Genomic DNA, 13,717 nt, shown 5'->3' on the forward strand with positions numbered 1-13,717 from the left:
TCCATTTCCTACAACCCCTATAATGACCCTCTCACCTCTGGCTGCTTGGAAATAAGTCAATAATAAGCATTGACTTAACATGAATATTATTTTGCTGTAAGTTTCAAACTCTCTGTGTACAATAATCTGACGGGGAATTTAAGGAAGCTGGTAGTAAAATCCTCTTTGTGTAGCTCACCATGATCAATTATTAAATCCATACCTTCCTTCCCAGGGAATCAAGCTGATCAAGAGCTTCCTGAATAGCTGGGTCAGTGGGAATCAGGAGCAGAAGTTTCCTCACTCGCAGCGTTATCCTGAAAAGAAATCCCAAGTTACAGGCACAAAACAAGGGCTCAGCCACACTGGCCTGGTGCCTGCACACAGTGGAATATTCAAAGTGGGCACTGAGAGCAGTTCTTTAATATTTAGTAACCATTTAATCTGCTTACCTTGGCTCCTCCAGGTTGGCAAGCTGGTAAAGCATATCAAACACATTGCACACGAGAGCCATGACGACTCCAGGGAGGGATTTCTCCTGAGAATTGAGCAGAAGTACAAAGGTCTTTTTCTCCCTTCTCTGTTACATGTAAATTTAACAAAGCTCTTCACTGAAGCAAGTGGCCCAGATGCCAACCTGACCCACAAAAATCCCAGCTACTTTCTAGGCTGAGACAATATTTAGATAATTTCATTTCCCTTTTAACAGTCTATTTTTGAAGTCAGCTGTTATGAAAAGCAAAATACAAAGCAGATCAAGAGTGCTCTGAACATGCCAGTTGATGCTTCTTAGTTTACTTTACTTTCACTTTTACTGCAGCTTTTTAGTAGTGAAAATGTGGAAATCTCTACCCTCAACAAACACAATCTCAAAATTAAACCAGATGGGTCCTATTTGTTTAAAAGTCCCTGCAGAGATGAATAAACACCAAGCAGGCTACCATAGGTGACAGAGTACAGATTATAAAATCCAACCTGCATGCTCAAGGCAGTTTTGTATTTAGATTATCTGTTTCAATTGCAGTTTGAAAGCAAAACCAGATTACTAAAGATTGGAGGATGTTACTGGAGCTCCTACTCTCTCCCCCATCTATCCCTGCTTCAGGAAAAATCTGAGGGAAGGCTTCAGGTCATATTGTACCTGTTCCATTGCATAGGAAGAACTAAATACACTGCTGCTGTTGCTGGAGCTGGTTGAGGAATCTGCAGAGCTCCCTGATGGAGTCCCACTTCCTGATGTTTTTACTGTAAGGATTTGTTCATCAGAGAAGCCCAGCTGATGCAGTAGTTTCTGATCTTTGTTTACTGTTAGCTGCAAGAAAGTATTTATTTAGTTCTGGAAAAAATACTCAATTTCATCAAGAATGGGAATTCTTTGTGGTTAACATACCAGGCTGTCATTGGCAAATATCTGTATATTTTCCACAGGTGAATTCAACATCTTTGCTATCTTCCACCTGACACTTCCTACAGTTTCATTGCTATGAGCCTGTGAAATTAAACAACACTGGTTCAGTAAGTCTGCTTGAGCAGTAAATGCCAAGAAAAATTAAAATCTTCTGAAAGAGTCTTCCTGCACAGGGTGGTAAAAGTATTTTTTGTAAGAGTGTCAGGGTAGGACAGCACAGAAATGCTCCAACACCCACAGTGAGCAAAAAAACTCATTTTTCCCATCCTGGAATTTAATGATCAAAATACATTTGGTCCACAGACACTTCCATGTACATATTTTTAACATATTCAAGAAGAGTTTTCAAGCTGACTGGAATCTTTATAACCATGTTACTCTATTCAGTCCAGGCATAAAACCCACCAAGAGTGGCTACATAACCAACAGTTCATGGCACACCTACCTCTATGGTGAAGGTATCTTTGGTAGACTCATATGTAACATTAAGGGTTAAAAGATGTCCATGGAAAGAGGCACCATGAGGTAGAATAGTTCTGGGAACAGAGTAAAGGTCCTGCAGGAAGAGAAGGATGACAGTAAACATCACTCTTGAAAACAAAGCCATTTCTGTGATGGTGGGTAACTAGGATTGCATGTTTAAATAACTTTTACTGGTTTTTAATAAAATTGGAAGTTGTGTTCTTAGCATTGCCTTATAGGAAATGAAACATCTTACCTCTATTGTTATCACATAACGCTCTGCCAACAGCAGCAGCCTCTCAATTATTACAAGTTTAGTTGACCTAAAGATAAACATTGAAAACAAGAGTAACTTGTCTTGCAGATTCATTTCCAACACCCATGGGTAACTACCCTGAATTGTCTGGTTTTAAAGGCACCTCCTGAAACTTGGAGTTAATTCAGCAGAAATGAACTAGGAAAAGAGGCTCATGTTGTACTGCTTGAGATGTTGCCAGCTCCAAAGGAAGATTCATGTTTCTAAAGGTCCCACCCTATGCTCCTATATTTAAGTTACACATATTCAGGTATAACTAAATTAAGCTTGAGGTTGAAAAAACAACCTTTTCTCTCCTAATTTAAGAAGAACCACACCCACTGCCTCAGAAATATTACATGATTAATAGGCTGGTAATAACCTGTAGGGTTTTTTGTTTTGTTTTGGTTGGTTGGTTTTGGTTTTTGGGGGGCTGGAGGCAAGGTTTTTTTTTGGTTTTGACCCATTGTTTTGGGGTTTTTTAATATCTATTTAGCTTTGGTTTTCTTTGTTTCCCTGTTGTTTTGTTTTTAAACACAGTTTTTTCCAAAATCTCTGGAACTCCCATTGCATAGCAATTGGAATATTCAGTTGAAGAACCACCAGAATTTACAACTACCAATTACTGAGATTTTTAATTAGCACTCAAAATCTTGTAGGAAGCAGCTGGGAGCAAATGTCTATTTTGTTCTTTATTCCTTGAGAGGCTGGCCTACCTGTAAGGAGACTGAACTGATGTTGCCACAGTAGGCATGGCAGTTGCTGTGAGCATTTTTGTAGCTCTGGTGACAGCGTGTGTTAATGTTGGACCACCGAGTGCAGAGCTGGCTGCCTGCAACACAGAGCAGAGCAAGAGACAGTCAGGATGGCCTGGAAAGCTCAGAGGACAAAAAATATTTGTGGAAAGAATATTTTTCTTTAAATGGAATTATCATAGACAAGTATTCTTATTCTAAGAAACATAATCAAAAGGATGTAGGCACTAGAATAATTAAAATTTGTCCTTTACCTCTAATCGTGTGTAGCAATCAGCAATGAATTTCTTGTGCAGTGAAACTGAATCCTAAAGATAAAGTGTACAAATTAATTAGAACTTACACTAAAATCACGGGAGTTACCCACCCATAAACTGACAGAACCCAACAAATCACACAGCTGAACATGCAGAGTATCAGGACTTTATGAATGTCAAAGGACATTTATGTACATATGCCTACCTTTTTCAATCTGGGAGTTAGATTAATATAGCTGTAATTTATTATCAGTTGAATGGCTTCATTGGCAATTTCTTCATCTGGTGACTCCATTGCAATCTTCCAAATGAAATCCATTCCTATTAATTCCAGTTTTTCTACGCTCTACACAAGGAAGAACAACAGTAAAACACGACTGGATTTCTTACAAAAGAACCAGAGGGACAAAAGTGTTGGAAAAGCACATTTTGATTAAAACTTAAAGATTTTCTTTTCCAACATGCTGCCAAACTTTGGCACTGTGCAAAGTTAAACCAACTGCTGCACATTTGTGTATTTATACAAGGAAAAAAAATTGTTTACTGATAGATAAACAAGTTCCAAAGAACAATCTCAGTCAAGCCAACTGAAAAATTAAAAAATTTAAAAGCATGGAGAAATTTAATCTAGAATGGAATTAGTTTCAAAAAAGTCAACATGGTAACTTAACCACATAACAAACCACCACAAAACCTGCTGTGATACTTGGCAAAAAAATCCTGCATTTGAAGTAAGCTCTCTGTGATAAAGATCTAAAATGCCTACAGAAAACTCCTTAACATATAACCATTAATTTAACAAAACCACTGAAGGCTCAGAGTAAAAAATTATAGTAGGTTAGAATTTAAATATGATAAATCTAACTCCCATGCAAAGAAGAAAAATAAAAAATAATTAAAAAAAAGATTTTCACTGCTAGGAACAAGAAAAAAAATTACAGACTAGAATCCATGATTATTTTCAAAAAATAGTTCACCCTTCCTCCTGCAAAGTTTTACAAGCTACAAACCAGCTTTCAATTGCTGAACTGTCAAGATTTTAGCTTCAGAATTTAACAATGTTAATGCTACAAGGACATTCTGGTCCTTAATACAAATATGACCATGTCAAACAGCTGCTACTCAATCCTTGTCTCACCTCCTCCTGTCCCTAAGAGGACACAGGTAGGACACAGGAACAAACTTGCCAGAACAAACTCACCAGCTGAGTTCCTTGCCTCTTCAGCCGATGGTCACACAAGTTCACATTTTCAAAGAATGTTTTAAATAAACTAAAACCTGAAAGTGAAAAAAGGTGCAGATTTTTTATGCTGGTCAGGCTCAGTTTCTTTGTTTAAAAAGCAGTTATCAAATACAGGAGATGAACTTTTCCATCTAAAAGCTCAAAATGATAGATCCCTTTACTGCATTGATTTGTAGAACTGGTTAGATGTTTGATTTGAAGGCTTAGGAAGCAAATTTCTGGTATATATTTCAACCCCAAATCTGTTCACCAAATCCATTTTCTTACCATTCATAGTAATTTCATATGATTCCAGTTTAAGAATTTTCTCTTTGAAGAGCTGTTGCTGCACATCACTCTCCAGATCATGCTGCCCTTTTGTAAACCACTCAAAGCACATCTGTGAACGAAACGCAGACATAATTTTACCCCATTGTCACATCAAATATTTTATTTTTATACAGCAAACTATGTCAGATACCACAGTAACTCATCTTGAAGAAGTTTTATCTACAGCAAGAGGTTCAGATCTTATCTCATGGTAACCTCACATGTTATAGAGGCTTCTGTAGCCTACACAAAGCATAAAATGCATGACTAGTATGTGTTTGCTACTCACACTCCACATGTCTCAACAAACACACATGCTGCTCATGATCCATTAAAATTCCTTCTGCAACCACAGAAACCAACTTTTCAAGTTTTTCTTACCTCTCGGTCCAACTCACAAACATCCTGGCCAGTTACAAGGCATTCCCAGATCTCCCTGGCACGATTCCAGCCCAAATAAAGGGTGGCTTCTTGCAGAAAAAATGCCAAAAATTTTAGATGTGCCTCCAAATACTGAGAAAGAGGAAACAAAAACTCAAGCTTAAGACTTTTCTCTCTGAAACAAGTAATCTGAACATTCTATCTTTTTTTGTTTTTGCAAATTTAGCTGTCAAACAAGAGCACACTTTGAAAAGCCTAGAAACAGAAACTGTTTGTGAGATTTATTTCTATTTTAAACATACTTTGTGGCTTTGCTTCTAAAAGCAAACACTGAAGTCTCCTTGGATTTGCTCTTACTTTGCTGGTGGTGATATTATTTGATGCTAAATCAAAACTAGCGTGAAAAAAATAATTATCAAAGGATTAGCAAAAATCTGCTATTTTTGTGTGTGGCTTCTATGTGCTAATTAGCAAATCTGTTGCAGGTATTAAAAGCTTCACAACACACTCAAGGGTATCACCTCTACCAGCAACTGAAGCTGGTGAAGAAGCTGGAAACTGCACAGGCTTGGCAACAACAGATCATAGGATGGCGAGATCTACTTTTCACCAGGTAGAAATTTTGCTAAGGAATTTTGTAATTTTGTGTCATGTTTACAGAACTTTATTCTATATAATAACAAGGGTACAACAAGCCTTCATATAAAAGTAGTAGAACTATAAATAAAAACTAGATTAATTATTCACTAGTGAATTTCAAAAATGAAGTAAGAAGGTAAAGAAATGCGGTACCTCCCGGTAGGTGTATCGTCCATCCACCAGTGTTGCTCCCACCAGCCCTCCTGGGCCTGCCACAGATGCAGCCAAACGGTGACAGGATATCAAGCTTCCTGTCACCAGCTTCACTATTTCAAAGTTTTTCTTTAAATCTTGAATAATGCTCTTGGCAATAAAAGAAAAGAGAGGAAAGATGGTTTTAAAGCGATGGTTAAACAGGGATGTGCATACAGCAATTTGCTCTTCTACAGACGCACATCTCTTACCAGAAGGAGTCATGTACCCCCACTCAGAGTCAGCTGTTCCCCCTCCAAGCACCCAACCCCCCTGATGCTGGTGTTTTCAGCTTGTGCTGAAACACAAGTGCTGCAAATTGCAGAGTCCCACACCTCCACACAGCCACTCTACAGCACACATGACTGCTGGTAGTTTAGTCTGTTTTCCAAGAGTCAATGTCAATTCAATTACAAAGCAGTTGGTCTAAACATTAGCCATTGTTCATTTCTTAACACAAACATGCCTGTTAATTATTCTACAAAAAGCTGAGAATAAAACAAATTAGTCCTGACACAGCAAACAGATTTATACATGCACTAACACACACTCACAAAGGGACAGCACAGCACCTCTACTCCAACAGCTTGTTTATGTTACATCACTAAACTACTTTTAAAATGTTTATTAGCTAATTATTTTTTTTTCCTAAATTCAAACTTCCATGTTTGGCCGAGCTACACAGACACAACAAAAGTTTCAACAATCTTGCCAGCATATAGCCTTACCTTGTCTTGTTTTTGGTAAGTTTGCTTAATAAACGACCGCGTGATTTCGTGGAGCTGACGCAGGGCTGGCACCACCCACACAAACTGGGGATTATTGTGCTGGGACGACTGGCAGCAGGAAAGGTAAAAACAATTACACATCTGGTATGTGCTCAACAACAGATTAACCTTTCTCTCAGACTCCTGGAAGCCTAATGATATCTGTTAAGGCTGCTGTTTCCAAAGAACAGCTACCACATCTGCTGGCTTCAGATACTTGTTCCTCCTCTCTTTTCAAACACACTCAAAGTGCCCTTCTTCACTTTCTACAAGAAGTCCCTTGATAAACACATATGCCATTTTGCTATCCCTATTATTAAGCCCAAAGTGCCAGCTCCTCGCTAGAGAACATGCAAATTAAGTAGCCAAAAAGAGCTCAGCTGCACCAGGGAGAGATGATAACCACCACCTTCCTCAATTATGGGAGATTAAACAGGTCTAAAAGGGCATAAAAGGGCAAATCCAGCCAAATGGTGTCACTGCTAAAGGAAGAGCAATAGAAGAAAGCATTTCAAATACTACTGAGGCTTAAGAGACAAGAAATTTCTGATTGGTGCTGCAAGCAGCTCCCTGATAGGAAGCAAAGGATACTTAAGCTGCATTTTGAAAGAGAACCTACAAAGAATAACCCTCCTACCTCATTTTTAGAACTGCTCATCACTTTTCTGGGAGGCTTCATTTTCTGTAAAGTTTGACCACACAGACCAGCACTGAGGTTGCTTGTTCAGAGAAGTGGTGTCTGGTTTAAACACTGACAACACCCAAATACCACCTACATACTCAGAGAGGCTGAAGGAACCTAACCATAACAGAGCTCTCCACTGAAGACTCCCTCACAAATTTGAGAAAGCTGCCTTGACATTATGTTCCCTCCTAGTTTATGTCTTCATTTCCCTAATAAAGGGAAATAAGAACACCATGCATCTTGAAAGTCTGCTGTATATTTACCCCAATTCCTTCTAGTTTACAATCACAGCTTTTGTTAATGTTTCCCACTGCAGCACCTATGTAAAAGCCCTTGCCAGAATATAATTAAAAGGAATAAGATTAAGAAAGCATAAGAGAAGATCCAAAAGAAAAAAAAAAAAAGTACAACTTTCAGATATTGAGAACCCAAGATTTGAAATTCATATTCATGAACACACACAGAAGTGTGATCAATATCAAGAACCAACATACTATACCTCCTAAACATCTAAAATCCCCTACAGATGCTGCAACACAGACAAAACCTAATTTATCATTAAAGAAATGAACATTAAAGTACAAGCCTTTTCCTTTATTTACAGCATACTTCAAGCTGAAAAAAGAAGACAAGAGCATTCCTGCAGGCCTGAAGAAAAACTGCCTGCTATGTGAACAGTGCAGGAGGGAATATATGCAGTCTTTTAAGCCATGCACATCTCTGCTGCTGCCAGGAAACAGTACAGGCAGCTCTGGGAATGGCTTCTTTATGTTACAGGAAAAGAGTTAAGTATTTTACTAAAATACAAAACTACTACAATTGAAATATTGATTTGCATTTTGAGACTTAATGGTCATGCCAGAACACATGCTTTACTCAAAATAAACTAATCTAGGCTTTCACATGAAAGGGACAGTTAAAATACTGACATACCTTTACAGTGGTTCCATTTGCAAATTCTAACCTTGGGCCCATCCCGGTAGTTTCCCATAAACTGATCACTCCTTGTGCTGAAAATTTGCTTAAAACAAAGGCAAGAGACTTACTATGAGTCTCAGGATCAACAAAGTGGCTCACACAAAGCCTACCCCTCTCGAGGACTCCCCAAGGTAAGAACTTACAGATGGGACACACAATTTGTGCATCTTGAAAGAAAAGGGCAACATCGAGGCTAGATAAAATTTCATTTTGGAAAAGATAAAATAATAAACCAACCCTCTTGATATCCTCTATGCATTTGATGATGTAGCTCCTTTTGATTGCCTCTTTCACTGCATAAGCATCACTGAGGATTGTCAGGTGTTCCTCCAAGGCCTGCTGGATAAGACTACACGGTAACGTTGGAAGATGAGCCAGCTCCCAAAGTACCTCCAGAACCTGCAGGAAGAAGGGCAAGGATAGCCAGGACCTAGGGAGTACAGAGGCTACTCTACATTTAACAAATCAAAGGAAAACCATCCCCTTGCCTTGCCAGTGGTTGTTTCCACTCGTGCTTCTCGGCCAATGCGCCCAATGAGGCTCAGCAGCTTCTGCCTCACTCGGTCACTCTCTGTCTCCCAGCTCTGCACAGCAGAGAAATCAAGGTTAGAGCATCTTATCAGGTGTTACATCTCAAGTGTACACAAAAATATAACCCACAATTGCTTTACTGCAGGAAAATCAAAATACAAACAAGTATGTTTCTACCGTAAGTATTTCCTTATTTCTGTTGCTGGGAGTTACAGCACTAATTTGCTCAACTCTTTTTTAAATTCCATTAGGGATTAAATATAATAATAAAATCTCACTTTAAGTCCCTTAGGACTGGCTATCTAATGTGCTTAAAATCCAAGTCAATTAGCAAAACAGTAGCAGATAAGGCTTCTGGGTTAACATAAAAGTTAAGTGTTTTTTAATAGCAAATGTTACATTTATATAGAAAATACAAATGTATTCAAGGTATCTGTCTTTCAGTAGGCTGGATGCACAAGCACATCTCATCAATTCTCTTCCTAAGGAAGGTAAATTCATGTGAAAACTTACCTTTTGGATTAGAACAAATAAATGATTGAGCTGGTCAGAGCTAAACTTCACAGCAGCTGCAGCAATAATGGTGTGTATGTTCTCAATCACAGTGGAGGACTGTCCTGACTGAAAAGGAGGAAAACACAAGAAGGTAGGTCTTCAACCCAAACAAGCCAGAGAAAAACCTTCATGTAAGCATTATCCTAGCATTATTCACACTAATGAGTGAGAATAGCAGCTTTTGACATGGTAGAAACATAAAAGTTCAGAGTAAACTGTCTGTGCTCCTCATTTCCCTGGCTGAGAAGTCTTTGGAATTAATTCTAAAGCAGGAAACTACAAGTCTGCCATCATTACAGCAGCTTTAAGCTGCTGCAGTGGCAGCAGTACAAACATCACCTTTTCTATTGCTTGGTGAGGTTCACGTGTGAGGTGTTGAATCTTTGAAACTCTTCCAGGCTTTACTCAAAAATGAGCAATACAAAATCTCCTCCCACACACATGGGAGCACCATGGTAACAACAGCCAGAGAGGGGGAGGAAGTATTGCTTTTTATTAAAGAATAAAAGTGAGGGAGCTAGAATCACATTTCAACTTTGCTAAGCATGAAAGGCTTGCTACCATGCCACACAAACTGCAGACCTGACAGTGTTCAATGAGTTTAGTCTAAAATATCAACATTTGCACAGAGAAGAAAACCATTTCCTGCAGTGGAAGATAAGTTTCTTGTCAAAGTTTCCATGGGTCACTTACATAAACACTCAAACCACCTTCCCCACACAGAAATAAACTGAATATCCTTAAAGTGAAGGCCAAAAGATGACTTGTCAGTCAATTATATGTCTGTACAGGAAGGTAAATGAGAATGGAGCCCACTCTCTTTAAAGTCACACTCTGACTTTAAGTCCATACCTCCAGCCACAAACATTAATATCTTAGTTTGGTCTAGACAAATATTCCTGTCACCTGTTTCAGGTGTGAAACCTCTGACAACCTCTTTATGCCAAGTCAAATACTTTTGGAGTCCCTTAACACTTGTTGCAAAGAACTGAACTTCATCACAGGATTCAGCAGCTGTGATACAAGAAATTTCCAGAATAATAGATTTTACATGGTAAAGGAAGAAGTAGAAGGAAATCTTTGCATTAATTATACTGCTAAAATTTCAACATCTCCACACTGCAATAGAGATGTATAGATTATTTTTAAAAATCCCTTAATTTGAATGTTTGTTTGTAGGGCAGTCTAAAAGCACTTGCCTAGTCTTGACTGCTTACCTGAATTTTCCAAATTTTAGTGAGCTCATCTAAAGATAATTTGCTGCCCAGCAGTTCAATAATTCCCTTTATACGATCACAGTATTGTGCTTGGTCTATATTACCTGTGAAACAAAGAAAGGCAACTCAATAAATGCATTTCAAACAATATTAAATACATTAATTTTATAGAAAAGAACTAATTATTTTAGAAGAGAGAACAAAGCTATCTTCATTTGGAAGGTCTTTCTTTACTGTTACAGATAAGTCTCAGTACAAAGAAAAAGAACAAGGCTGTTTCCATTTTTATTTTGTTTTGCTTCATACATCTGATAGTACTCCTACAGAATGTTACTACTTGAGGAGAAAAACACCTCTTTTCTGTCTTTTTTAGAGGCTAACCATAGAAAAACTTTGAGTAAAAAACCCCAAGTACAGCAGAAGACATCTGCACAGATGTCAAACAGAGGACAAGATGATAGTTACAGAATTTGCAGGATTTTACTTTATTTTGGAGACAACAAAACCCTTGAATTCTGGTTAATAATGCTCATTAAAGTGTATTGAAAGGGAGAGATGAGTTTTTAAAATTTAAGTCATTTAAAGCATGTGCCAAAAGGCATTGGGAGAGTTCTTACCTTCCAGAGCAATTGACAGGACTGAATTCTCCACAAGCCAATTCAGCAGTCGGTCTGTGTCTATTGCATTCTTCACTGACTTGGACACAGTGCTGTCTTCTATTAATTTTGTTACCTAAAAATTGCAAAATGTAAGATTTTAACAGAGAATTCCCACCTGCATCACACACATACAGCGAAATCTATTCAAAAAGGCTCATGATGAAGTGTGAATCCTGCAATATTTTGAGTACAGAAGGTGTTTGGGATTTTTTAGGTTGGTTGTTTTTTGCAGGGTGTTGGCTTTTTAACTTTTTGTTTTTTAATAAGTTCTTTAAAGGCAAATTCCTAACCAGAAACACCATGTCATCAGTCTCTGATGCAGCAGAATCTTATTCTCAGTCTGACACAGAAAAGCTGGCCTGTGCTGCCAGGTATCTTTCTACAGATATGCCAGAAGTAGGTTATCTCAGGCTTCTGCTTGTTACACTCAAATCAGTGTCCTACTTTTTATCCAATACTGAACTGATACAGGCTCCTCACTCGAGGGAGAAAAAGCACATTTCTGCTAAAATCTTCAAAAGCTGCACTTTTATAAATTCACCACAGATACACAGCATTTATGATTAAGAACCAAACAGCAATGAGTTTAACATCTCAATAGTCTCATAAGTAGAGAAGGAAAAAAGCAGCAAAGATGGGCTCTGAAACACTACAGTGTCCACTGTAATAAAAAATACAATATAAAATAGTACAATTATGTAGTGTAATGACATGATATGAGTGGACTGAAACATCAATACAGGTTGTAAGTCCCATTTGGTTTTTTTTCTGTTTCCTCTCAGTGAAAGAAGAAAAATGGAATATACCTCAGGATGCTCAGCATTATCCCAGAGTGAATATTCAGTGAATAGCATAGACCACTGCTCATAAATCAATCCAAAATTACATTTCTTAGAATAGTGCACTTCTCAAACTGTGTCTAACTGGGAGGCCTTGCAGTGGCTACTGATGCTATAAACAACTCCTGTTACATTAACTTGTTTTGGTGTTTATTTTGAACCGAGCTTTTGCTAAGGCAACACAACTTGCAAGGAGATATTGCACCAGCTCTTTACTTAAGGCTGTGGTTTCAGTGGCTTATTAACAACCCATCCTACCCAAACCCATGCTCATGTGCACACACAGAGCCAGACAAAAAGCCGACCTACCTCTTTGAGGGAGTTCATTTTTGCACTGAAGTGGGGGGATTTCAACATGCGCAGCAGAATGTCCAGCCGCAAGTCATCGACCGCCGTGACCAGGTCAGGCTGGAAGCGCATACACAGCAGTTTGATCCCAGACAGGAGCTCAGGGATACTCACCAGCCTCTGTTTGAAACAAAAAAAACAAAAAAGGGACAAACAGAGCCATTGGTATTTTTGCTATTCTGCTACGGGTGTCAGTGACTCACAAAGAATAACCAAGCTAATTAACCAAACAGACTGGTTAATCAAAACACAATACCTGGTAGAAATGAAAGTATTGCTTGTACAGTAGAAATTTTAAGATAATGAAACCTCTGGTTAAAGCTTTAGATTTGGTAAATTGCTCTCCTTTGGTTCAACATTCTATGGATACTTTCTTGTTTAAAATTAACTATTTATAACTAAGCAAAAAGCCAACACAATTTAACAGAACTGAATGCCAAATTCAGGGTAATGCAGGAAGTAGCCATAAGTTACACAAGACATTTTGCTACCAAATTCTCAGAAGCTATTGCAACAGTAATATGAATTTAACAGACTGCAGGTCCGTAAATATCTTTGAGTCAGAGAAGCTGCTGCACAAGGGGACAAACAAAACAAAAAAATTGTTAGCAACAGCAGAAAAATATTTAAGAAAGGGTCATAAACCGGATAGTTACTGAAAAGGGTATTGAATGGAATTGGATAAATGCATTTTCACTAAGTCAGTCAGAATTCAGAACAAGCTGTATTGCTGCCAGTGAGAAGAAAGCTATTGTTCTAATTTACACTGACAGCATTTCCAAGACACGCAGGAAGTTATTCCTAAATATTTAATATGTAAAACATTACCTTGTCTTTCAAGTCCTTCTCTTCTACATTCTGTACATATTTAATCATTTTATGAATGACTGGATCCAGCATGGGCTAAAGAACGTGAGAAAAGACATGACAATCATTTTAATGCTTCCTGAAATCAATTGCATTACTCAAAAGACGTGACTGCAGCAAAAGGAAATACTTAGCTGAAAGCTCACTACTGCCTTAGAGATAAAGCAACACCTACAACAAAGATAAAGCTATCCTGGTAGCTATGTCCAGGAAAATAAAAAGCAATTAGAGTAAGAACCCATTTCAGACCACTGTAATGCAGATTTGCAAATACAGATACACCAATTGACCTCTAAAAACACATCAGATATTAGCTGCATGTGCCTCTCTTACTCCCAGGGGCTTCTAAAC

At 38.1% G+C, this 13,717-nt stretch overlaps 1 protein-coding gene across 1 annotated transcript in view; it reads right to left on the bottom strand.

The window, feature by feature from the left end:
- The window catches only part of USP24 (ubiquitin specific peptidase 24), a 61,312-nt gene that overhangs the window by 28,441 nt on the left and 19,154 nt on the right, over positions 1-13,717 (bottom strand). The window contains exons 9-29 of the mRNA XM_054285606.1: positions 13,328-13,402; positions 12,461-12,619; positions 11,271-11,385; positions 10,654-10,757; positions 9,395-9,502; positions 8,839-8,934; positions 8,588-8,749; positions 6,649-6,756; positions 5,882-6,031; positions 5,090-5,221; positions 4,667-4,778; positions 4,358-4,434; positions 3,362-3,502; positions 3,154-3,207; positions 2,861-2,976; positions 2,106-2,172; positions 1,833-1,943; positions 1,370-1,468; positions 1,121-1,291; positions 432-517; positions 203-296 (exon numbers count right to left, since the gene is read on the bottom strand). Coding sequence (XP_054141581.1) covers positions 203-296; positions 432-517; positions 1,121-1,291; positions 1,370-1,468; positions 1,833-1,943; positions 2,106-2,172; positions 2,861-2,976; positions 3,154-3,207; positions 3,362-3,502; positions 4,358-4,434; positions 4,667-4,778; positions 5,090-5,221; positions 5,882-6,031; positions 6,649-6,756; positions 8,588-8,749; positions 8,839-8,934; positions 9,395-9,502; positions 10,654-10,757; positions 11,271-11,385; positions 12,461-12,619; positions 13,328-13,402 — 2,337 coding nt within the window. The remainder of the gene's footprint in view (positions 1-202; positions 297-431; positions 518-1,120; positions 1,292-1,369; positions 1,469-1,832; positions 1,944-2,105; positions 2,173-2,860; positions 2,977-3,153; positions 3,208-3,361; positions 3,503-4,357; positions 4,435-4,666; positions 4,779-5,089; positions 5,222-5,881; positions 6,032-6,648; positions 6,757-8,587; positions 8,750-8,838; positions 8,935-9,394; positions 9,503-10,653; positions 10,758-11,270; positions 11,386-12,460; positions 12,620-13,327; positions 13,403-13,717) is intronic.

Source organism: Melozone crissalis, unplaced genomic scaffold, assembly GCF_028551555.1.
Source record: "Melozone crissalis strain CALT ecotype California unplaced genomic scaffold, PUWL_Pcris_2 ptg000045l_1, whole genome shotgun sequence".
NCBI classification, from domain to species: Eukaryota; Metazoa; Chordata; class Aves; order Passeriformes; family Passerellidae; genus Melozone; species Melozone crissalis.